The 25,504-nt window shown below is 38.5% G+C and overlaps 1 protein-coding gene across 16 annotated transcripts in view; it reads right to left on the bottom strand.

Moving 5' to 3' along the window:
- Nucleotides 1-25,504, bottom strand: part of OtopLa (Otopetrin-like a) — a 239,965-nt gene that overhangs the window by 80,591 nt on the left and 133,870 nt on the right. For 9 of the 16 annotated variants that reach the window (XM_067784675.1, XM_067784679.1, XM_067784672.1 and 6 more), the window contains exons 3-4: nt 13,657-13,678; nt 8,067-8,200 (exon numbers count right to left, since the gene is read on the bottom strand). In XM_067784675.1, the coding sequence (XP_067640776.1) occupies nt 8,067-8,200; nt 13,657-13,678 (156 nt within the window). Of the gene's footprint in view, nt 1-2,679; nt 2,731-8,066; nt 8,201-13,237; nt 13,493-13,656; nt 13,679-25,504 lie in introns of those variants that run through there. The other 7 variants (XM_067784664.1, XM_067784665.1, XM_067784667.1 and 4 more) reach the window with 3 other exon arrangements.

Genomic DNA, 25,504 nt, shown 5'->3' with positions numbered 1-25,504 from the left:
AGCTTATGTGTGAAATGAGTATAATAGAATAAGCTGTAAAAGAGTAAGTTGTAAAGTTCGATTAATTTTGATTTAAAACACCGATTTCAAAATAAAACAAATTTCAAAATCCAAGAATATTGAATGATAACTATTTACAAATGTTGCATATGCACGTACCTGAAAAAACATTGTTAATCGTTTGACACAGTCCTTAATTGGATAACTACAGGACTATTACTCATAGTCCTTCACATACACTACTTATATCCGAAACCAAGGTGCTAATATGCAGCATTCTCTTTATAAAAATATTTTCTAAAGTGCCATTTGTGTTATTAAATTTTGAATATTCAGTAGAGGCATCAAACTATAGAAGGTATTGATATTTGTTCATATTTAGGCTATCAATACCCAGTATATACAAATATATTTTTAAATTAGCAAACCTCTTAGTTTTAACTACTTTAAACCCTAAGAAATACACCAAAAACAAACTAACATTTGCATGCATAAAGAGTTGAGTTATCTCAATAAAACTAAAAGAAAATCCAAATTAAAGAAATTAAGCTATTCGCGGTTTAGGGTATGCATTGCATTAAAAAGCAAACACAGGTAATGGATATGCTGCACGGTTGCCACTTGAGACCATTTCACATTATCATTCTCCCTCTCCCTTTTAATGAAATACTTTTTCTCATCTTCCATGCACTCTAGCATACCACACCGTCTCTCACTTCTGAAAATGCTTCCATTCTAACCATTATTTCAACTCCGACTTCAATTTCTCCAAATAATCAGATGACCACGATACCAAGTATTGTACATCGACAGAAAAAAAGAGGTGTTGCTTTCACAATACATCGGAAAATGTCACATATATTATTATATAGGCCATACTTCGAACAATCTGAACAAAAGTAGATTTGAAGGTATGAGAAATAAATAATCTTTCCTGCGAACACAGTACTACCCTCCATTCGAAACTTAACGTAGGTTAAGTTTTTCGTTGAGACGCTAGCCTGCAAATTTCATATATGTAGATCGGTTCAGGGCTTTCGACAGTTGTACAATATTATAAGCCCTTGAAGCTGCTGGCACCTACACGATTAAAACTTTGAGCCCAAATCTGAAACTTTTATGTACTACATATATGACCAAACCATATTTGGTTTAAACTTTAGTTTTTACCGGTCTTCGGGAAAAAGAGTTGTCAGAATTGGGCTTACATTTCAAACGAGAGAAGTCTAAACTTGCAGTTACAAAAAAAAGTGGACGGAGGCCTAACATTGTACTGACGTGCCACAGCTTGTTCTACATACTAATCTATCACATCTGTGTAGGAAATTATATAATAGACCTTTTATGTAATAGCGGCCGCAGTGGTGTGATGGTAGCGTGCTCCGCCTACCACACACCGACGATCCTCGGTTCACGCCACAGGCAAAGCAACATCAAAATCTCAGAAACAAGTGTTTTCAATTAAAATAAAATTTTTCTAAGCGGGGTCGCTCCTCGGCAGTGTTTGGCAAGCACTCCGAGTGTATTTCTGCTTTGAAAAGCTCTCAGTGAAAACTCATCTGCCTTGCAGATCCCGTTCGGAGTCAGCATAAAGGAAGTAGGTCCCGTCCGGCCAATTTGTAGGAAAAATTAAAAGGAGCACGACGCAAATTGGAAGAGAAGCTCGGCCTAAGATCTCTTCGGAGGTTATCGCGCCTTACATTTATTTATTTTTTTTTTTTATGTATAACAAAATGTTGCGAAAATCAATCTGTGACTTGCAGCACTTTACACAAATAAAATTTTTTATTTCAGGTTCGAATTCGAGCTCAAGGTCAGAACAGTAATTTTTATGGTATGTATTTTATTTTTTTTTTTCGTTTTTAATTCAAAAATAATTTTTAAATTTTTATTCCAAACTAAAAAAATATTTTTTTAATACAGCAAATGAAAAAAAAACAATAATTATTATACAAATTATTTTTCTGGCCTTGCGCTCGAATTCGAACCTGGAATACTTTGGCAATAGATAAAACAAAAAACTAAGTTTTTTTTTTTGAATTTTCATCATCAAGTTTGAACTGCTGTGGTTTGTTTTAAAACCAGGCGTGTATACGATATTCGATTTTAAGATTTTTAAAATTTTTTTGGTTTTGTTTTAAAAAAAATTGTAAGATTTTCGAATCATTGTTCATAATAGTGAGTTAAGAGGTTTCCATTTTAATAGAAAAGTGTTTCAAAAAGTGCTTAAACATATAATTCGTTTAAGATTGAGGCTCAGATTTCTAACATTATATTTTATAGATTTTCTTCTTTTCCATAACGAACGTTGATCCCGAAACAAATTGGGCGTGGCAACCGTGGTCTTCGGGTATACACAATTTTGCTATCTTTGCCGCGTGTGAGTAGTGTTTTTCTGTACTGCAAATGGTTTTGAACGAAAATATTCTATATTCGAGACCATTTGCAACTAACTACGAATAGCCTAATTTGACTGAATGACATTCGGAAGTGCATATAAACCTTTATATGTAGATATTTAGTGCCTTTTCCTTAACCAACCAATTTTTTCGATTAGAATTTGCTTATGGTAAAATAAATACTAAAGTAATTGTTCAATCCAAAAACTATGTTAAAAAAGCTAATCCAAATTCTAAACCAACATATTATTTAAAATAAAATAAAAACCATGAATCGAACCTTTTCAATGGCGTGACTGAGACTGTGTCCAGAGCATTGCTGGATTTGTTACTGTATATTTTTTGATGAGTGATTGTATTTTAGAACACATTTTTATTTTTTAGTACCATGTTTAAACATTTCGATATATATTTTTTTTTGTTTTTGTATGCAAAAAAACATACACATAGCAAAATGAAAAAAAGAAAAATTATAAATCAATAAAAATGTTGCTAGCCAGTTGTTGCTTATCAGGAATGCTCCATAAATCTTAATATTTTTTATGACTCCTTCAACAATTTTTGTTCTAAAAACATTAATGGATACTTTTGATAAAAATAACCTTAATAAAGACATATTTTTGAAATCGTACGATTTCAAGTCACAAGATTCTTAGAGCATTTCTGAATATATCGACTGCTGAGTGGAATATCACCCAATCTCGGCGGCTGTTTCGAAAACGCCCCATCACAGAAAACGTTTGAACAACGCCTTATTTCAGAACTTGTTTGAAAAACGCACCATCTCAGAAATCGCTTGAAGAACGCACAATTTAAAAAATTTTTCATAAAGGCACCAGCTAGTGTCAAAATGTAATGAATTTGGGCTCAGAAAGGGCGTTTTAGGAAAAAATTCCGAAATAGGGCGTTGTTCAAATATTTTCTGTGATAGGGCGTTTTCGAAACAGCAGCCGAGATTTGGTGATATTCCACTCAGCAATCGATGTTTCTTTAGTAACTTAGTGTTAGGGGGTTTATTCACATTTATTAATATTTACATACATAAAAAGTGCATAGACATAAACTTGAACAAAACATTAAAACTACTTATAGGATTCTTACACCGAAAGAAATGGTGCTAGTAAAATCAACAAATGTGTTCTGTTGTTCTTGACTTAACGGAGATTCGGTTAAATTAATCTAATTATGGTTAATTCGACCGAGTTCTTTGTCAAACGAACAAATTAGTTTAGTCATTTCAACAGAAGAGAAATTGTCGCTCTTAAGTTAACAAAATTCTGTAAAATTGACAGATTCCTGGTCAATCTAACTGATTTTTTTTAACATAACTGATCTCACTGGTCATTTCAACAGCGATCAACAGTCAATACATGAGCAAATTTCAAAGAGAATTTTATGCTCACTGCGCTCTCTACTTTGTACTTATAACGATGGTGCCACTTGCTTAAAAAAAAACACCAAAGTAAGAAAACCATCAAATCGAAAAACACACAAAATGGGAAAACAACAAAAAACTAGTTTTTCAGTTATCAATACAAAACGAAAAACCCTTTTTTGAATTTACTGTGCAAAAAATTACGAGATACTGGGACACCTATTTATTGGGTACAATTTTGCAATTTCTCCTCCAAGCAAAATGCAAAATTGCGCCCTCTTGTTGCAAAAGTTTTGTTTGAACGAACAGGATTTTTCCAATTTTTTACGAATTTTCACTCACGCGAACGAATTTAATAAAATAATAAAAACATCCTTTTAATGTTGATGTTTCAGACAACATAAAAGTTTGAGTTGTTTTGGAATCGTTTTAACTTAAAGTGTTACGAAAATTAAACTTGGCGAATTACATGTAAAGTTACAATGGTGAATTACCTTCCTGCGATTTGATTATTTACTTTTCTATAACTTACAAGTTCTATATTTAAAATTTTATGTCAAACATTTATACTACAAGCTTTGTTCAAAACAATCAAGTGTGGCAACTAAATGCGAGAGAAGAAATTGAGAATGAGCTGAGCTGCAACTGAAAGAATTGAGAAACAGTTTTGTGACAACTATTTTCATTTCTATTTGCAAAGCAAAGTTCAAAACCATAAATTAAATAAATTATAAAATATAAAATTTGGTCAAAGTGCGTTTAATAAAACAAAATAATAAATTGCATAATGTTTAATATGTGCCAGCAATTTGATGTAAGCCCAATTGACGTTCGGTTAGTAAGTGCCACCGTGGTGTGATGGTAGCGTGCTCCGCCTACCACACCGAATGCCCTTGGTTCACACCCCGAGCAAAGCAACATCAACATTTTAGAAATAAGTTCTTTCAATTAGAAGAAAATTTTTCTAAGCGGGATCGCCCCTCGGCAGTGTTTGGCAAGCGCTCCGAGTGTATTTCTGCCATGAAAAGTTCTCGGTGAAAACTCATCTGCCTTGCAGATATCGGTCGGAGTCGGCATAAAAAATTTAGGTACCGTCCGGCCAATTTGTAGGGAATACGGAAAAAAATTGGAAGAGAAGCTCGGCCTTAGATCTCTTCGGAGGTTATCGCGCCTTACATTTATTTATTTATATGGCAACTTAGGTACTTTCGTACAAAGCTGTCCCAACAACTTTTTTTGTTCATTGACAACTAAAACGGTCAATTACGAATGTACGATTTGTGCGCAGTTGATTCAAAATCTTGTTGCGATAGATAAAAATTAACAGACATTTCGGTTGAATTGACCCGCATTTCGGTTGATTTTACCAGTCTTTTTCTTTCAGTGTAAACAGTCATAATATATTATATTGTCAGACGTACACTTTATGAATGCCCTAATTAATTAAAAAAAAAAAGTTTAAAAATAATAATTAAAAAAAAAATCTAGGACATTTTTAGTAACTAGAATTTTGGATACAAAATCTTAAAAAATGTAGGGTTTAATGAGCTCGAGGCCTTGCTTTGAATAAAACACTGTGTTAGTTTTCATACATTTATGTGGTCGATATTTCGACTTCAATCTGAAGTCTTTTTCAAGACTTTTTTAAAAACACAACATGAACGCTGCGAACGAGATTGTGGACAACAACTAACGAAAGGGGGGAGGATATTATGCACATTTTGCTTTGTTGCATTTTGTCTTGTTTTTCTTAAAAATTCTCTGTGTATGATTGTTGTTGTGTAATTTTGTTTACTTATACGGTTCCTTAAAATTTGTTTATACTTGCGGTACTCTAATTGTTTACTTTCCTTTTTCCACCTCCTTCCTATTATTTTGTTAGAACACCTGATTAGTCGATCAGGCATTTCCATGCAAATAAGTCGATCTAGTGTTATAAATGTATGTATGTATGTGATATAAATTATATATTTCTGTTTATTTTCTTTTCATGTTGTATTTTTAAAAAAGTCTTGAAAAAGACTTCAGATTGAAGTCGAAATATCGACCAAATAAATGTATGAATACTAACATAGTGTCTTATTCAAAGCAAGGCCTCGAGCTCATAAAACCCTATATTCTTTAAATAAACAAGGCCATCAAAAATCAAAAATTATAAAAAATCTTAAGAAATTAGCAGAAAAATAAGTAAAACGAAATATTTAAGAAATTACCACAATTTCAGTGTAACCGATGTGGAATGTCATAAATTTTGAAAAATTTTTTAAAGGTAATTTACAAATTCGGTCCATTTCTGTTGTCAACATCGAAATTGCGGTGAAAGGTGGATATATAAATATATATTTACAAGTAATTTTAGCAATATAAGTAAATTGAAGCACTCGAACATATACATATGTAAATATATATAGCCATGTTTATTGTCAACATAAGGTCGGCTCTAAAGTTTCTTTAAACTTATTGACATACATTTCACTACTGTGACCAAATCTTCAGAACAAAATGGATAGCACTTTCCAGTGGTTGATAGCCAATGCAGAAAAGATGGATATGGTCTTGTTTACTTAGAGGTTAAAGGTCCCAAATTGGATTAGGCCTAAGTGAGGAGGGGTGACCGTGCAGGAGAAACCTTGGGCAAAATATCTAGAAATCATTCTAGACAGTAAGTTGTCGTTAAAACTCAACGTGGAGGAGAGAGTAAAGAAGTTTTATGCACATAAATTAATACTGGGGTGTATGTGGGGTTTATCACCTTCTCTCTCATTAAGTATTAAAAGCGGTTGTAAAACCTATTCTATACTATGGAGTCCTTGTTCAGTGGACAGCTACACAAAAAAGAACAAAAAAGGCCTTTTTCAAAAAATTTGAAAACGTGTGCAGAATATCAATGCTTAGCATTACGGAAGCCCTGAAAACAGCTCCGACGGCTGAACTGTATACCATTCTGCACAATAAGCCTGTAGACCTGGTGGCAAAGAACATAGCGCTAACAATTGCAACGAGGTTCAGTGCCTCGGACAGCTTGAGTGCAGACCATACGGCCATAGTAGTATAACTTCATCATTTACAAACAAGACGACCGTATCTGCACTTTAAAGGGGATCTTAAAGCCGCAATAGAAGTGGGTGGTTGGCGCGATGGTGCCCAAACGGCGGACGAAGCGATACACGTGCACACCGATGATTTCAAAGAAGTGGAAGGAGTAGGGTCTGCGGTATACTGTGCTGATCAAGAAATAAACAGACCCTATAAGCTGCCAGATGACTGTAGCGTGTTTCAGGCGGAAGTAGTAGTCGTAACCAAAGCAGTCAAAACATTGGAGGAAAATAACTTTAAATGCAGCCGCGTTCACATTTACAGTGGCAGCCGAGCAGCAATTAAAGTAATAATCTCGCATATCATCTAAAAGTCTGTTAACGTGTAAGCTATCCCCAGAAAGAATTGGGATAGGGAGAAGCGTACATCTTTATTGGGTGCCAAGGCATTTGGGAATAGATGGGAATGAAAAAACGTGTGAACTAGCTAAAAAGGACGAATCCCTTGAAGCTTGCTTCGTCGACGTGCCAATTAGGTTGGGCGAGATTAGCACATGATGCACATGGTCGACCAAGCAGGAAAGGCGTGAGTTCAACCTTAGATTAACAAAGTTACTTCTATCATCAAAAAGAGAGGGCTGTACTCTAATGAAGGGTATTCTGACTGAACACTGCCTTCTGGGCCACATGCCTTTAAATTAGGCTTGTCCAGTGAAAGCAGATGTAGGAAGTGCGGGTTTGGGGAGGAAACGATCGAGCACGTTTTTTCGCTCATGCCCTGCGCTTGCCAGGCTATGATTCCAGCTATAAGAAGCTATTCAGCTGTCAGATGCAGAATCATGAAATAACATATGTAGGTCCTGGAAAGCTTAGTGTTTGCCAAAATGGCGGCAATATTTTATAACATACATAGGTCCTGCTGTTTGATAGGATATTTGGTCGTTAAACAAACTTCTGGTAACACTACGTACTCATTCAGGCTATGTAAGGTCACAGTACATATCCGTCAAAAAACTTTAAGAGTCGCCCTTATTTAGATTATTAATTACGCCGCTAGAAACTTGAAATTTTCTTATTCAAACTATGTATATCTTATTAAAATATCTTTATAATTTAGAATATGGGTGGGTTGTGACAGCAAAATATATTGCAATAGAATATTTTTGTGCAAATCGGTACAACACAATACATTTTTCATTAAATATATATGTATATATAATAAATATTTAGTTGCCAACATCAAACTAATAAACTTACTTGGCATTTTTGGGCCGACGCACATCGATCGGAAAATCATCGTCAAAATCCAAATTGAAATCCTCACCCAAATCGCGCGGCACCAAAGGCGTGCGTTGATGTGCTGGACTTGTGTGATAGCCATCGGCGTGTAACTGCTCACGAGCGCAACAAAATATTTTAGTTTGTTATTTTTATGTTTATTATAGTAGCACGTTTTATTTATATTTGTTTTAATTTTATAAAACGATTTTTTTTATTCACGCAAGCATTAAAAATATTTGGCCGTGATTTGTGATTATTTATTTCAACACATCATTGTTTGTTTTATGTTGTAATGAGAAAAACAACAAATAGAAGAAAATAAAAGAACATTAATATTTATGTTTGTTTATTTTAGTTTTCATATTAAGTGAAATGAAAAATCTTAAATTCTTTATTTACGAAATTCATCTAAAAACATTTTTTGTTTTCGAAAACTAGTGGGGGGATTCGCTATGTCTTAAAAGTGCACGGATTGCATGGGTTGTTTATATCCTACGACAAAGTATGCAAAACTACAAAAACATCCCATTGCGAAGTTTTGGCATGCTTCAGTACGAAGCGTCAGAAAGTATGCACATAAAATAACAAAGTACGACGAAAAAATATCAAAGCAATTGATCAATATTTTCGTGAGAGAGAATATTTTTGATGCAGGGTTGATTTCATTTACTACCAATCATTGCACGAATTGCATAGATTGCATATAATTTTTTCTTGAATTTTTCTGTTGTGACTTTATAATCCCTGCAATTCATGCATTCCGTGCAGCGATGCTTCATTTGAGAGACAATGCGAATCCCTCTAATGTGTTCATTTGAAAATTTTAGAATGCTAAGTATAAGGTGAGTAAATTGGAATAGAAAGCATGCATTGGTATTGCGAAGTGGATTATGAGTGCACTTAATATAAATCTTTATAACAAATTTATGAGAGGATAGGTAAAGGTGTCCTATGTGGTACATCAAAACATCTTATGCTCTGAACTATTTTTATACAATGATAAACTGAAGGCGTATACAAGTTTGTTCACTTCCTTTTTATCTTAAATTCCGAAATGGAATCCCAATATGACTGGACCAGACGTTGGATATAAACTTTGGAGCTATGATAGTACATATAAACTTGATATTAAAAGACTCTAAGTTCCACCATAAAACAAAGCAAACTTGCTTGCAACCCATACTTCGGGTGTAGACCGATTTCGAAACATAGTAGATGCCCTGTTCCTTACCCGACCAAACATATTGGGCGACGTCGTTGCTCACGAAGACCACAATGTGTAACATTTTAGCGAATTATAGCTTAAAATTGTCCTGCACAATATGAAGCCCAAAGGGGCGTACTAATGGGATAACCGCAAAAGAAACAAGATTGGCTGCAAATAGCTGCGCCGGGTCACTGCAAGTCGGGATCTTTCCCGGAAGGGGCAAGATAGCGCACTTCGTGCTAACTCCGAAAGACTAAGGAGAACCAAAAATAACGAATGGTAGCAGCCTTTGAAGATAGAGGGGGTATTCTCACCGGGAAGTGAAAAAAATATAAATTTATGATGCGATTTTCTTCAAACTTGGTATAGGGAAAACCATTTTCACAATTCAATGTGGTGAGATTTGTTTGGGATTTGGTACAGCGGCTTATTAAGCTTAATATATGAGAAACTTCTTTTCGGGAAGTGAACCACTGACTGATCCATTATAGATGCGATTTGCTTGAAGTTTAATACAGATGTTACTCTTCGACAATCTTAACTCCCTGTCGTCTTTTCATTATGCATGCTCGAAACGGTCGGGAAAATGATGGAAAGCCTCATTAAACAACGGCTGATAGCAGTCATTGAAGATGGTGGAGGTCTGTTCCATCGGCAGTATGGGTTCCGCAATGGCCACTCCACAATACATGCCATAGCCGAGGTTATGAATGCTGTAAAGAAAGTTAAAATGGCGTGAGAGCAAGCAAGGTCTCTTTTCTTATTGGTCACGGTGGACACAAAAAATGTCTTACCTCTTTACGTAATGGTCGACATGTTAAAATACTCTTTCAAGCTACCCTCTCATCTACTTGCCATACGAAGGAACTATTTAATAGATAGATGACTCACACAAGAAACAAATCAAGGTCATATAAAGCGAGGAAAAAAGGCGGAGCAGCTCAGGGATGGGTGTAAGACCCCGACCTCTGAATGATTCTTCGCTTGCAAATGCCGAAAAGGACTTTCCTTGTAGTTTTCGCAAATTAAGTGTCTGCCGTATTACAGAACGGTAATGCAAGCGACCTTATTTTAAGTCGAGTAATGTGCAGTGTCAATATACGTATCAATAGCCAAGTCCTACAGCTTGAGACAGCGTGAAACGTCATCATGATTCTCATAAAAATTACCAATAATTCCAAACATATGTTTGTCGGGGACCAGCAACTAGAAACACACAGCTCCACGGATTGCTTTGGGTTGGGGCTTGATAGCAAACTAACTTTCTCGGAACATTTTCACTGCGTTAAGGCTGCATAGACATATCCCAAGTCGTATAATGGCACACAGAGGCTACCCAAGGCCATGTATAAGAAACCAACTTCATTCGCTTAATTCTATACTTATATACAGTGCTATCACCTCAATACGCAACACAGAGGGGTGTCACAAATTGCCTTTGGTTACCGCACGATGTCCGCAGATGCCATTGTTGTCGCTGCGGAAATGGCAATGATGCGTCTACTCTCTGAGAAAAGGAAATTTTTCCACCTCCGCCCAGATTAGGGCAAAGACGTTGCCGCGCGAATATAAACTATCCGCCGCTGTAAACAGCAATGGTCCTGTAGAGCTGCAGGAAATTTTACTAGAGAACTGATTTTCGGGCTGGAGCTATGGTTGCAGCGGCCAGATGTAGAGATCGACTTTTAACTGACGCATTTTAGCTGGAAGAAACACTAGGTGATGAGGAAGCCGCTGTCAACCAACGAAACAACGACATATTTAATTCTTCATGTCCCACCCATTAACGGATATTTCGACTTTATATCGAGTTAGTAAAATGGGAGTTTTTTTATAGATTAATTTGGCACTGTGCAATGTCAGCTGCCGAATTTCGTCTCAGCTTAAAGTTTTTCTGAAAGTGCGGCACTAGTTTGAGAGGCTCTTGAATGACGTGAAGATTGATATTACAAGGGAAACGGATAAGAATGAAGGAAGATGTTCCGGGAAAAAAGTTTTATTATTGAAACTTGCCTATGGTAGCGAAGAAAGAGCGATGCCCTCGCTCCGCTTGTAGAACGAGGTAGAAAAAGATTTAACTTCTCGATTACGGCACCGGTAACATTTTTAAAATACATAACATGGATAACTGTATTGAAGAATACCCACACTGGGGTAGTTCTTCACGCGGACTCTTGACTGGTGTGTCAATTTCGCTATTGGAGCAATCAATATATTTCATGCGATATTTTTTGGATTGGGCTTGTTATAAAATATTTCTTGTATCATATAAAAAGTCCGTTCGCACATTATCAATTTATCAATAGTTATCGAAAACTTATCGCTTTAAAATTATTTATCGATATGGTATAAAAACTTTTAGTTTGGAAAAGATATAGTTTTGTTATCGGAAATATATTTTTTAGTAATCGAAAAATTATCGTGTCGATATCGATTATTTATTGAGAAGCCATCGGTATGATACCGCGATGTAACTGATTTGTTATCAAAAATTATCGAAAAGCTATCGATTTATTATCAATAATTCATTAATAAAAATATCCATTGATTATCGAAAATGTATCATTTTACCAAAAAGTTATTACTTTGTTATGGAAAAGTTATAGAAAACTTAGCGTTTTGTAAACGAAAGGATGTCGGTTTGTATGGTAAAATTATCGATTTAATATCGAAAAGGTATCAAGTATTTATACAAAAGTTAAATGTTGTTTTGTCATTAAGCTGTGAATTTGTTATCGAAAAGTTATAGATTTATAATCGGAATAATATCGGTTTTTATTGAGAATATATCTACCTTATGTCAAAGCTATCGATTATACAAAGTATGTTTCAAAAAGTTATCGACTTGTTATCATAGTTATCGATTTAATATCGAAAAGTTATCGATTCATCATCGGAGTATTACCAGTTTGTTATCGACGGTTTTTTATGAGACAGATACCGATGAAACTTCAATTTATTATAGATCAAACATTTGAATCCCGTCATTTAACAAGTCGATAGGAACCCAATAATAAGCCGATGACACGGTGATAACAAGCCGTTAACAAATTGATAACACAGGTTAATAATTCCGTATCGATAACAAGCCGATATTAAAATAATAACTTGACCGTATCGGTTCTTCTCAAAAAGCCCCTAATTAATTGTTTTTGGTAATAATGTCTGTTGTGGTCTAACTCTCGAGCTCCAGTTTACTTAAAAACGTTCGCCTTATAGTCGTACACCTTTATGCCCCTTTTTTTTTTTTTTTTTTGATAAATTTTGGGTGAAAAATATGTGAGCTGTGTTTATAAGTTATCTAGATCTACCAAAACCACGCGTTAGAGATACAGAAAGTGATGAAATTTAAAATAAAGTTGGCTTGGGTTTTTTGGAGAAATTTCGTGAGTGTGCTTCGAGAAAATTACATAAGAAATATAAAAAAACCAATGATGTTCGATCCATTCCAATTTATCGAAATAAGTATATACAAAATTATATATGTGAAAATTTTATATAAATCACCAAAAACAAAAAAAAACTCTTGAAATGTTAAATTTACAATGACTTGTATTGAGATGAATTTGTATGAAATCAGATGTATAAAATATTTTTGTACAATTTGTTTTTTTTTTTTTAATTTTGATAAAACAATTAACAATACATAAAAGGGGCAATAAGTACTCGTGCAAGGATATTCCAATGTTATAAATATGTTTGTATGTATATGTATGCGGAATCCACTGTCGAACTCTGTGTGAATAGGCAACATCAGCCAAAGTGTTATGAAACCAGTATTCAATGAAATAGAAAAGGCAGGCGCAAGGAAAATAATTTTGCATATTAAATAGGTTATTTATAAAAAGTTTTATTAAAAAACGCAAGAAAAATTGTGATTAAATATTTTAAACGCCATTCTTGCATATCCTTTGTACGAGTATATTTTTAAAGCCCCTACCTTGACTACTGTGCCGACCTGATTGGAATCAGCCGATTGCCGATTATCTAGTAAATTTGCACGCTCCATTTGTTCCAACGGTACTGATTCGCGCGTTTGCTCATTCAGTAAACGTTCACGCATTTCATGTATGTAAGGACAACGCTGCATTCCTTTCTACGCTTGCCGATGATTAAACGTTGCTGCGATTGTATTATGTACGATATGATGAGAATGATGAAGATGATATAGAGTTGAGTTAAATGAAGTGGAACTTAATTTATTGTGGAATTAATTTATTTGGGTTTTGTTGTAAATTTTATTTGATTAGCTAACTACTTGGTAAAGCCGGTTTGGTATATTTGTTTGCTACTTTACTAGGCATTAATTTTTTTTTGGCAGAATATATCAATGTTTTGCTGCAATTCCCAGTTGCTTACTTTAAGCTTTGTTGTTGATGACCTGAAAAGAGCGGAAATAAATAAACATCAATAAAAGGTAGACATATTTTTGGAAAACTCTAGGAAAATCTTAATATATACAAAACACCTGTCAGAACATTTTTGGCCGCGATGGACTCCTAAACTACTGAACCGATTTTGAATTTGTTTTGCACCCCGTATGTAGTTTGATCTAACTTGAGTGATAGGATACGCTATATCTCAGTTTATTGTCGCAATATTATTTTATTGCAAATTTTTTTATTTGTTTATACGTAATAATAAAATGTTACGTATACGCAGTGGCACTCATATTTTCAGGTGGTGCGAATATGCTTCCGTGTAATTGCTTGGTGTTTAATTAAACAACCTGCTTATCAATAAAAAATATTATAGCGAATGATATCAAGAATAGAACATCACCAGGCCTGCAGAGAGGGCGGGGGTTTCTGAGGGGGCCCGTGATTTAGAGGTACTATGACATTGTTTTTAATTCAGGTGGGTCTTTAGTTGTGTAGAGGGTAATTTTCATACCCCTGGGTGACTAGGGTCTCCAGATATAGGCCAAAACGTGGGCCAGTGAATGCCTAGACAGTGTTTGTACAATATGGATATCAAATGAAAGCTGTTGATGATGCTTTAGTACAGAGTAATATATTATCCAGCGACGGACTGGGACTGGGATTAGGACTAGGACTGGGACTGAGACTCGGAGTGGGACTGGGACTGGGACTGGAATAAAATACATACCACACTCTGGGACAGGCAATAAGGGATGCAGAAGAATAAGGAGAAATTGAGAGGAGAGAAAAGAGAGAAGGAGATTGAGAAAGAGATAGAATGAGACTAAGATCCAAATCAAGCGAAAAAGGCGGAGGAAGGAGTGAATAAAAGGATTGGGAAAAAATGAAGAGGGGGGGAGGGCAGAGTCAGACGGAAAAAGCTTATTAAAATGTATACAGATAGGCCAAATTTAGGGCAGGACAACGTCTGCCGGGTCTTCTAGTAGTGAAATAAATTTTATTTGTATTTATTTGAAGAACTTGGGACCTTACTTAGAAAATATGTTGACTACGACATGTTCAATTGTGTTAAAGATCAATTACAGCAGCGAGAGCGAAAATAGCAGTCTCAATTTTGTTTATCGAAATTCGTGTATTAAATACTTCTCTTTTTATTTTGGACAATCTTTTACTCCGAATGTCGTTTCAGGTTTACTTTCGTATGAACAAAAAAATAAGGGCACGTGTTTTTGTTGCGAGTAATGTCTTTAGCCGTCTCTTTTTTGTCGCGCTCTCGGCCACCTATCGGGTGAAAAAAAATTTTCTACCAGCAATTTAGATATGTGTCTGAACTGGGACTATCAGTTCGTGACTAGCTGGCTAGCATGAGAGCTAGCGATGAACTTTATTGTTATTCTACATTCTTTGGCGCAATGTATTTATTATTAAAACGGCACAAGTCCAGGACATGAGCCCTTTTAAACATAAACGCAAAATTCTATTGTCTATCAAATCGAAAAGGGTAAAATGTGGCGATTCGTCAATAAGAATACATTGCATTCAAAAAGTAATTTTTCAACAAGGGTGGACATGTGCGTTTTCAATAATAAACTATTCAACTATTAAGCCTTAAAACATACCCAAAGAAGATATCACAACTCCAAATAAAAAGCTCGAAGTTTTCCTTAATCGTTATCGAATTATCGGAATTGTTCGAAAACGTTTTTAGGATTGATGTAACGATTTTCCGTCATCAGTGTCAATTCGTTCCAATATATATCAATTATCCACCCTGTCGGAAAATCAACATAACAAAACGAATCAGTTTTGAAGTTTGCTTTGCATAGTTCCAGTTACAAAATTCATAGAGGTTTTTTCTAAAAATGTTGAAAATAAAAGGAGAAGAATTAAGTTGATGAAATTTGAGCGAAATTGCTACTGCTCTTTTTTCTGTTTGCTTCTGTAAGTTATTCGGAATTATATAACTTTATATAATTTACTGAATATGTTTGACACGTAATCATTTGTCCTCTTAAAACCTGTAAAAGCATTCTGAGTACCGATAAAATGCAAGAAAAGGCAAGGAAAACTGCGCTAGGTGGCACACGGTCGAGATAAATAGAAAATTCATACCAGACGTACAATCAAATTCCATATGCCAAAAAGAGTGGAACATCTATAACAGAAAGTTCCGCTAGGTGTATTTAGAAGTATCGTACGGGAGGGGGAAAGTCTTGCGGTGAACTGTTAAGTGACATGGCATTGAGCCACAAATTTAAAACGTCACCACAACGTTCAGGGCACCGAATTAATCCAACAAAAAGTGAAAATAAATTGAAAAAAAAAAATTCTCACATTTTCTTTATACAAATAGATCAGAACGTAGCGGAAAATGTGTCCTTAACGAGAGACGTAATGTTAACAATAAAGCCATATTACTAAACTAAGGTGATAAGCTGTTTAAGGACACATTTTCTTCTAGACTTTTCAAGCTTCTTCTCCCTCCCATTCCAAAACACGCTTCCAATCGCACTCCCACTCCTTTTCCCAATCAAACATTCACTTCCACCTCCTCTACCTTCCAAACACAATTTCTTTATGTATGTAATCTTTATACAGAGTACTGGATACCTGTTTCATATAATTTTGAAGATATAGCAAATTCGTAAGTAAATTTACAGTATGTCAAATCTTGCGACAGATATTTGGATACCTTCCCGTGAAGCTCGATGCTTGAAAGTAACAACAAACTTCAAAGCCTTATGACAATGCAACACAATGGAAACAAATTTTCGCCAGGTGCTCCAGGGATCATGAAAATTCAAAATATCATCCGAACGTGGATATTTTGCTTTTATGTTTTGGGAAATTTCCCAATAATACAGAGACCCGAAGCTTTGAATAGAGCTTCAAGTTTTAATAGGTTGCAATACTTAACATAAAAAAGTTTTCGCATCCGCGCCCATGACAAGCCGTTCTCTGCACAATTCTTGATGCACCAGCCTTTTGAACTCCTTTGGTGGAGCTTTCACGTTTGGGGCCATTTAGCAGGATGCCAGGATAAGGCACCGTTCTTTCTTCTCCTCTATTGCGACCATGGCTAGGTCTTCGGTGTTGAAGTTAGATAGCATACACGAATGTAGATGTTTCTTTGCCATGACTGCAGTTTTAAGCCTTACGTCTTTGCGTAATAAACGCTGAATCCGCAAGCGCTGAGTCCCTCCGACACTTCGCTCACGCGTCTTTGTTAGACCCGCAGCATCATCTGCTACTTCCAGGTCTTCGAGGTCCTTTGATACCTTTCCAAACTATAGAGGTAATGCGCAATTTATAGAGGTTTAATATCTTCTTTACAGCGAAGTTACCAATCTTGATGAACTTTAAGTATTTGTTAACCTAAGTTAGGTAATTGCGCTCTACATTTATGCTTTTGTTTTTGATATGCTGTGAAAATTTCATAATCAAAATTCATCAATATTATATCTGTGTTTAAGGTCACATATTCCGCGGCCTTTTGAATCATTTATATATTTAAAGGAATTGTTTAAAAAAAAAGTGTATCTTCTTTCTATTGTTTATAAGATTGCCACAGTTTTGATAATCAACTTTAATATTAAATTTCTTAGACGCGACAATTAAATTTTCCATGAATTATATGTACAGTGCACTCGCGAAAACTCGAACTAATGAAAACCAGCCCTGTCCGAGTTATAGAAATGTTCGAGTTTTCGAACGTTATGTATTTTTAATATATATGTATTCGTTTCAACAGTTTTTATACCCTGTCCATTTTTATGGCATAGTTAATCAAAGAGATTACCTGGTTTCATGTTTTGTAGTTCATTACCAGTTTATTTAATAAAAAATATTAGCAAATAGGACTGTTGTTTACAAATTATTAGAAAAAAAAGCAGTGATCTTGGATTGATGTTTCTTATTCTCTACCGCATTCAATACAGCCTTTTCGCGCATTGATTGTAGCACATTAACTTTCCTCGGGCTAATTTTTTCAGCAGTTGTCCATGCTATACCTTCGTTGAAAATTGTAAGGCTTCGGATGGACTTATGCGTTCTTTGCCATTTCCACCTGTAGCTTCACCTTCATCTTCGGAATCGCTTTCTTCTATAGCTTCAATATGATCCTCTTCAATCAAGTCGTCGTTATTCCAGTCTCTTATTTCTTCTTCTGTGAAAGTAGCCTAATAAATATTTATTATTGTTATCGTGTGTTTTTTTATTTACATCAAAACCATAACTACCTCAGGACTTAAGTGTTCGAGAATTTCAGCAGCTTCTTTTTCCATACTTTTAGCTTCAGCTTCCATTTGGTTTTTCATGACACTAAGTGGTTTGCTAAGTGGGGGCTAAGATACTTGGCTTGGATATCATAAGTGGTTTCAGGCTCTGGATCAGGGACTGATATCAGTCTTAGACCGGCCATAGTGACGAATGTCACGCGTGATTAGTTATCACGTCCTGCACGAGGTGCCCCTGCTTCTACTGATAATGGCGGATCTAGAGAGGACAACTCGATAAAACCCGCACCCCTTGAGTCATTGTGCCGAGCTCAGGGGAGGGAGAGTCAAGATCGGTACACAACGGTGACGAACTGGACTGTTTTAGGACTTTGATTTCACATGACATTTTGACTTGATGACATTGGGCTGGTAGGTGCGGTATTCTGCCACTTTAGTAGGTCGGGGTGAAACCCTACCAAAATGGCTGGTAGGCTAATGCTGCACCTGCCCACGTCCCGTTAAAATCGTGGCGGGCCTCAAGGTACGTTCCGGCTCCGTCGCCGTTAAGTTGGTGGTGTAGGTGCGGTTGAAGATTTTCCCGCTTCGCGTCCGGTCTGGCTCTGAACGCATTACTCATAAGGTAATGCGTCAACCCTCGCGTGGCCTCCCTGCGTAGCATAGATAACCACGAGATCGTTAAAGGGCGACTACACAATCGGCTCCGGATAGCGGCCTTGAGGGGGGACTTTTTTAGAATGGACAATACTAATACGAATCCGCCAAGGATGGGGTGCGGAAGAAGAGCGCTTTTGATGGAAATCCGTCAAATCAATCTTCAGCACTCTAAGGCGGCTTCCGCAAATTTGTTGCTCTGCCTTGAAAAAGGCGGAGTGGATACAGTCCTTGTCCAGGAGCCGTGGCTGAGTAGTAACGGCAGTAAGATTTCTGGATTAAGGACTGGAAAATTCAACACCTTGGTGCATGGGGAGGCAAGTAGGCCTAGATCCTGTGTGCTTGTTAAAAAAGAGATTAAAGCTTTTATTCTCTCTAATTTCAGCAATGCTGACGTAACCACGGTCTGCCTCGAGCGAGGAAGTAATGAAATGTGGGTGGTCTCAGCGTACATACCCCACGGGGACGTAGTGGGACCACCACCTGCGATACTGGGTGAAATCACCGCTGAAGCAAGGCGGAGAGGTGTTGGCGTGATCATCGGTGCCGATGCAAATGCCCATCATAGCAACACTAGAGGTGAGTCTTTATTTACTTTTATTGTAGATGAGGGACTTTGTATATGTAAGGGGGGGAATGACCCGACTTTTATTACTGCGTTAAGGGAGGAGGTCCTGGACCTCACCCTGGTTAGTAGAGAACTGGAAGTCGGATATCTGGATGGAGGGTTCTCAACGAGCACTCCTTCTCTGATCACCGATATATTCAGTTCTCAGTGAACGAAGAACGTCCCGGTAAAATATCTTTTAGGAACCCTAAAAGTACTAACTGGGACTTGTATTGTAGGAAGCTGGGAGAGCTACTGCCTGCGGTGCCTATCATTAGTTCGGGCCTGTCCGAATCTGAGATAGACGTTCTGGTGGAAAACTTCACCTCGGCAAGCAATAGCGCCTTTCAGCTGTCCTGCTCATTGAAAACTTACAGGGGGAAGGGCAAGCCGCCTTGGTGGTCGGATTCTCTTGACGACCTAAGAGCGTCCAGTCGGCGGCTCTTCAACAGAGCCAGGAGGAGTAAATTACCCTCGGACTGGGAGCTCTATAAGGTGAGTCTGGGGATTTATAAATATGAAATAAGGATAGCCAAGCGAGATGCATGGCGAAGCTTCTGCGAAAACGTAGAAGGCTGCAATGAATCCGCGAGATTTAGAAAAATACTCTCTAGGAACCCCGCTCCTCTGGGGTATCTGAGAGATGATGGTGGGGACTGGTCGATGAGTAGCGAGGAGTCCCTAAGGCTTTTACTGGACAATCATTTTCCCGATGTCCCAGTTGCGCAGGGATCTTCGCCTGCATGGTCGGCGGTCGTTGGCCATGCAGAAGTGCCTGCCATTCCAATACGGGAAAGTCAGATAACCTGGGCTATAGGGTCGTTCAAGCCCTATAAGTCTCCGGGCCCGGATGGAATCATTCCTGCGCAGCTTCAAAGGTCTTTGGGGATTTCCTGCCGCTGGTTGGCCATCATATATACTAACTGCCTCAGGCTTAACTATATCCCGAAGTCTTGGCACACGGTTAGGGTTATTTTCATTCCGAAGGCCGGCAGAAGCTCTCATGTATCACCTAAGGATTTCAGGCCAATCAGTCTCTCGTCGTTTCTTCTTAAGACGTTTGAGCGGTTGATTGACCTGTACCTACGGGAAAGGATACCTCGGGGGTTACTGTCGGCTTCACAACATGCGTACTGCAAGGGCAGATCGACGGAAACGGCTCTCCATTCGATTGTAAAGCAAATAGAGGGGTCCCTAGAACACAAAGAGTATGCTCTGGGTGCCTTTCTAGACATCGAGGGAGCTTTTAACAATGTCTTACCGGGGTCAATCGAAAGAGCTCTGGTGGGTTTAGGAGTCGAGGCGGCTCTGGTTGAATTTATTAGCAAACTTCTATGCGGCAGAATTGTCGCAGCGGAGTGGGGAGGGGCCATAATTAAAAGGAAGGTGTGCAGGGGCACGCCACAGGGGGGTGTCCTATCTCCTCTCCTCTGGGTTGTGGTAGTCAACGAGCTTCTTGTGGATCTGGAAGCCAGTGGTTGTCGGGTGGTTGCCTATGCAGATGACCTCGCTATCCTAGTCAGAGGCAAATTTCTGGGCGCCCTGCGCGATGTTCTTCAGGGCTACCTGGATACTGTGGCTAGGTGGGCTGAATCATGTGGATTGGTGGTCAACCCGGGAAAAACGGAATTGGTCCTTTTCACAAGAAGATATAAGGTGCCCGATTTCAGAACTCCCTCGATTGCAGGGGTACCTTTGGTACTTTCTGATAGGGTTAAATATTTGGGGATTGTTTTGGACAAGAAACTGTCCTGGAGACCCAATGTGGAAGATCGGGCCAGGAAGGCCGCCATTGCCTTGTACTGCTGCAGAGGAGCTATCGGAAAGAGATGGGGACTCTCGCCAAGAATAGTACACTGGCTTTATGAGATGGTGGTCAAACCGATTCTGCTATATGGGGTGCTGGTCTGGTGGAAAGCACTGGACACGGCGAGCACCTCCAAAATGTTAGTGTCAGTGCAACGGACGGCGCTGATCGGTATCAGTGGCGCTCTCAGAACAACGCCTACCTTGGCACTGAACGTCATGCTGAACATATACCCAGTAGATATTGCGGGAAAGGCGGCCACGGCAAGGTCGTTGGTCAGGCTTCGTGATATGGGATATAGACTTTCTGACCGCGGACACTCTAGCCTTCTTACCAGTTTCGACTTCATCCCGAACAGAACGGACTACTGTATGCCGATAACAGCTCCCTATACAACCTTCACCCCAGTTATTCCAGAGAGAGAGGATTGGGGAAGAGGAATTATCTGGGGCATGGGACCGGTTAACTTGTTCACGGATGGGTCAAAGCTGGATGGAAAGGTTGGTGGGGGGGTCTTTTGTCAAGAGCTAAATTTAAGCCGCAAGTTTAAGTTGGCTGATCACTGCAGTGTATTCCAAGCGGAAATTGCTGCGATTAAGGATGCGGTGGATGGAATGCTATCCAGTGCTACCACGGTTAGGGAATTTAACATCTGCTCTGATAGCCAAGCGGCTATCAAGGCCTTGAGCTCAACTACAGTGCGATCGAGGGTGGTCTGGGAGTGCCTGACCTCGCTTGCGATTGCATCGAATTATTTTACAATTAAGATTATCTGGGTCCCGGGCCATAGTGATATCCCGGGTAACTGTCAAGCGGATCTCTTAGCCCGCATCGGTACAACTGAACCGGATGAAGATGGCTGTAGGGACTTCGGGATCCCGCTGGCCACCTGTGGATTGCTCCTCCATAGCTGGGCCTCGAATCAGCTCAGCAAACGTTGGGCGGATACCACGTCTTGCAGGGTAGCAAGATCTTTCTGGCCGAAAGTGGATGGCAGGAGGTCTGCTGAAATAATTGGGTTCACTAAGGCTCACCTATCAATGGTCATTGGGGTTTTGACAGGGCACTGTCCCATGGGTATCCATGCGGTACGTCTCAATATACTGGAAACTCCATCCTGCTGCAGCTGTATGGAGGATGATGAGGTGGAATCACCAAATCACTTTATGCTTGATTGTCCAGCTTTTGCCAGAATTAGGCGAAAGTACTTCGGTCGCGACTCACTTGGATCTCCCGAGGATATATCCAAAGTTGAGATCGGTATCATTCGGAGCTTTATCGTTGCTACCCAACGATTCTCTAAGTAGCTGGATTTAGGTCACCGTTATTTTTGGTGTATGTGGTATCACAACGGACCTTCGTGTTGTCCAAGTGAGCTATCCTTATCAGGGCAGCTGCCACCTAACCTATCCTATCCTAAGTGGTTTGCAGGTTTGCAAAGTATAAAATATTTGTCCAGCATTTCGCCAACGTCTCCTGTCTCAATTTATTCCAAGATCTATCCAAAAATGTAACAGCATCTCTCAAGCTAATTTCTTTTTAATGATTGGATCTAATCGCAATCGTCGGAGAAAATAGCTGCCAAGAGAGAACTTCGGTAATGTAGCTTTATTATTCTTATTGCGTTTTGATCCGTTGGTTGAATCAAAGTAGTTACATTCGGCGGCATAAACATCACCCTAATTAAACCATCTTCTGATCTTAAAGTGTCCTCGTTTGGATACAAAGTGCATTGTCAAGCAAAAGCAACGCCTTTTGAGGTAGTCCTATATTTTTTAAATAAGTTTTCAGCTATGTAATAAAAAAAAATAGGTTTTTTAAAGGGTTTTTAATTTGTAGTCAAATATGAACTTGCCTGTGGTAGAAACGAAAAGTGAAACCAATTTTGGAACAGAGTTGATATCATCCAGGCTGATTTTGAGCTTCGGTACTCCACTTGGCAGTCGATAAGTGCTTAGCGTGGGTACCTGTCTACGAAGACCCCACCCCACGGTGTTAAACACAGATCAACAAGTTGGTACCAATCAGTGAGCTGCGGTGTTCAAGTCCACCAGCCTTGGTTTGGCCGAGGAGGACTATCCATCCTCCTCTTCCATTTTTGGGTAATGGCACCCGATTGCACGGCAACTCCACCGCGAGTTCCGTGCTTGCCTCAGTATCCCTCTTTCATTGATTTTATAATCTCGGGTATCTAATTGTCTTTTGTCGCAATTTAGGAATGTGACCAACCTTTTCTGCCCTGCAGTGTTACAACAATGTATAATACATAGTTAACGATGGAGCTGATTTTGCTCAGACATTGCTTGAAGGCGGCACCTCCTCCAACGCTATGCACCACATGTTATGATCAAAAACGCCCGTTCGCCGTGAAATACCTACCGACGTAGTCTATCAGCGCAAGTGTCTTTCCTTAATGAATAGCTACTTAAATGTTCCGTAGAGTAAGAGTGTCATATAATTCCTTGTGAATAAAACTGTCTGTTGTTTGGTCAACAGACAGTGATGCTCACAAGTACTTACGACACAAACACTCACAAGATACATCTGCACTAATCATGGTACTAAACCACTTGCGCAACAAGACACATCTCGCTAGTCACAGGTACTTGTGCATTTAAGATCATGTTGCAACTGAACCCAGCTAAACGTTCTATTCAGTTTTATGCAACTTTGTTCCGCATTATTTGCTACTTTATATATGCCCACATATTCATCGTTATTTGCTACTGTGGTATACAACTTCTAATAACTCGCTTCGTCGTATAATCTTCCTCATTAATCTTCAATATTCTTCAATTACGCTTTGTTTTATTCCACAATTTAGGGCTGTGGCCAACCTTTTCAACCATAGACCTGTGTTGGGGGGCTTTCCCGCCTCAGCAATATCTTTGCAACAGCAGCTTGCTACACTACAGTGATCTAACATCGTTAAATCTGCCACATTTTTGGATGTGGCCATCCATTCTGCGAACGCCTCCTATTCGCTACGCAGTCTAAATCAGCCTCAAACATCTCAAAAGACGAGATGAACACCGGCCCACTCGTACACTTATCGATTGTTTTTCGGCTGACGAAAGACATACGTTTCTTCTTTCACCATCTTTCACCGGTTTTCACCATCTCTCTCCGGTTGCCACAATTATGGGTTGTGACCAAACTTTCATCTGCCCCTCAGGGTCAGCTTCACAATGAATTTGGGTATACTGTGACAAGCAAGAGACCGAATTCCCTTGGGTTTGCACGCCCCAAAGGAAAACAAGTCTACTCAGAGCGTGTCATGAAGTGAACTCTTATTTGAAACCACAACCACCGCGATGCTCCCATAAGGGGGCCATCCCAGGACAGGAGGTGAGACCTGAATACAAAGCATCGTTCGATGCAGTGCATCAGATCACACTGGCTTCTACTGCTCCCGCGGTAGCAGTATTTATAAAGACCTTGCCTAGGATCCCACAGGGTGATACCCGCGTCCACCCTGCTACCTTTCGAGTAAAATACCTTACTCATGGATTGGGTACCCATGGTATTATGGTCGCCTTTTACGACCGGTATACCTACCGTGGGCATATTCTAACCCCTAACCCACAGGGGGAACTCCAATGGGCAGTTAAAATGCCTAAATGCACGCGGATTTTTGGCTTTTCCAATGACAAGCATTTCATCCTTTGTTTCTCAGTAGCACTCGCACACGCCAGAAATGTGATGCGCTGTTTTTCAGATTCGTTTCCCGGTGCCTGCTTTTCCATTCTAGAAACGTATGATTTTACGGAAGGAGCTTTTAATATAACCCGGATTCATCTGCGTTGTAAATTTGATCTGGGCATAGTTTAAGCTCCTGAATTTTAGCTTGTAACTGAGTTTTGAAAGGCTCCACTAACTCTGGTCGCGAGGATAGTTTTTCCCCTGAGTTTGAAATCAATCGTATTCCATGCCGTTTTTTTTAAATTTTGTTGCCATCTATCGCTGGCAAAGAAGGTTGAGCCATTCTCGCTATATTTAGCATGCAACTTCTTAGCTTTCTCTTTCAAAATTAATCCATTTATAGGATAATTCTTGCTGCGTTGTAATAAAAACCATATGTAAAGCTTTTTTCCATTTTTAGCAATTCTGAAGCGCGAAGCGTTTTACGTTTTCCGGGGCCGATAGCGTGTTATTAACGCATTCCAAAATTTTGTTTTAATTTTTCACAATTCCACAAATTGTGGCAGTGTTATATTTTTTGGATAGAGCTGTGATACTAACGCCATTCTTGGCCTCGTTAATTATTTCAGCCTTTTTTGCTAAACTCAAAACACTTAGTTTTCGTCCCATTATAAAACGCAAATAAATTTGATCTTAACCGCGCAAAATCCCATGTACATATCACTGACAAATATCAATAAATTTAAAAGAAAAGTTCCGTAATTAGCAAGAAACCTAGTCAGTGCGGTGCCTTAGAATGAAAAGTCATGCAATAAAAAGGAGACCTTCAGCATTGCTGCTCATCTCTGCCCAACAACTAACCCGGCTATGGGTGCAATGT

The sequence above is a fragment of the Eurosta solidaginis genome, chromosome 4 (assembly GCF_040869045.1).
Source record: "Eurosta solidaginis isolate ZX-2024a chromosome 4, ASM4086904v1, whole genome shotgun sequence".
Taxonomy (NCBI): Eukaryota; Metazoa; Arthropoda; class Insecta; order Diptera; family Tephritidae; genus Eurosta; species Eurosta solidaginis.
Note: the sequence above shows the minus strand (reverse complement) of the source record. Positions and strands in the feature narration are given on the sequence as shown.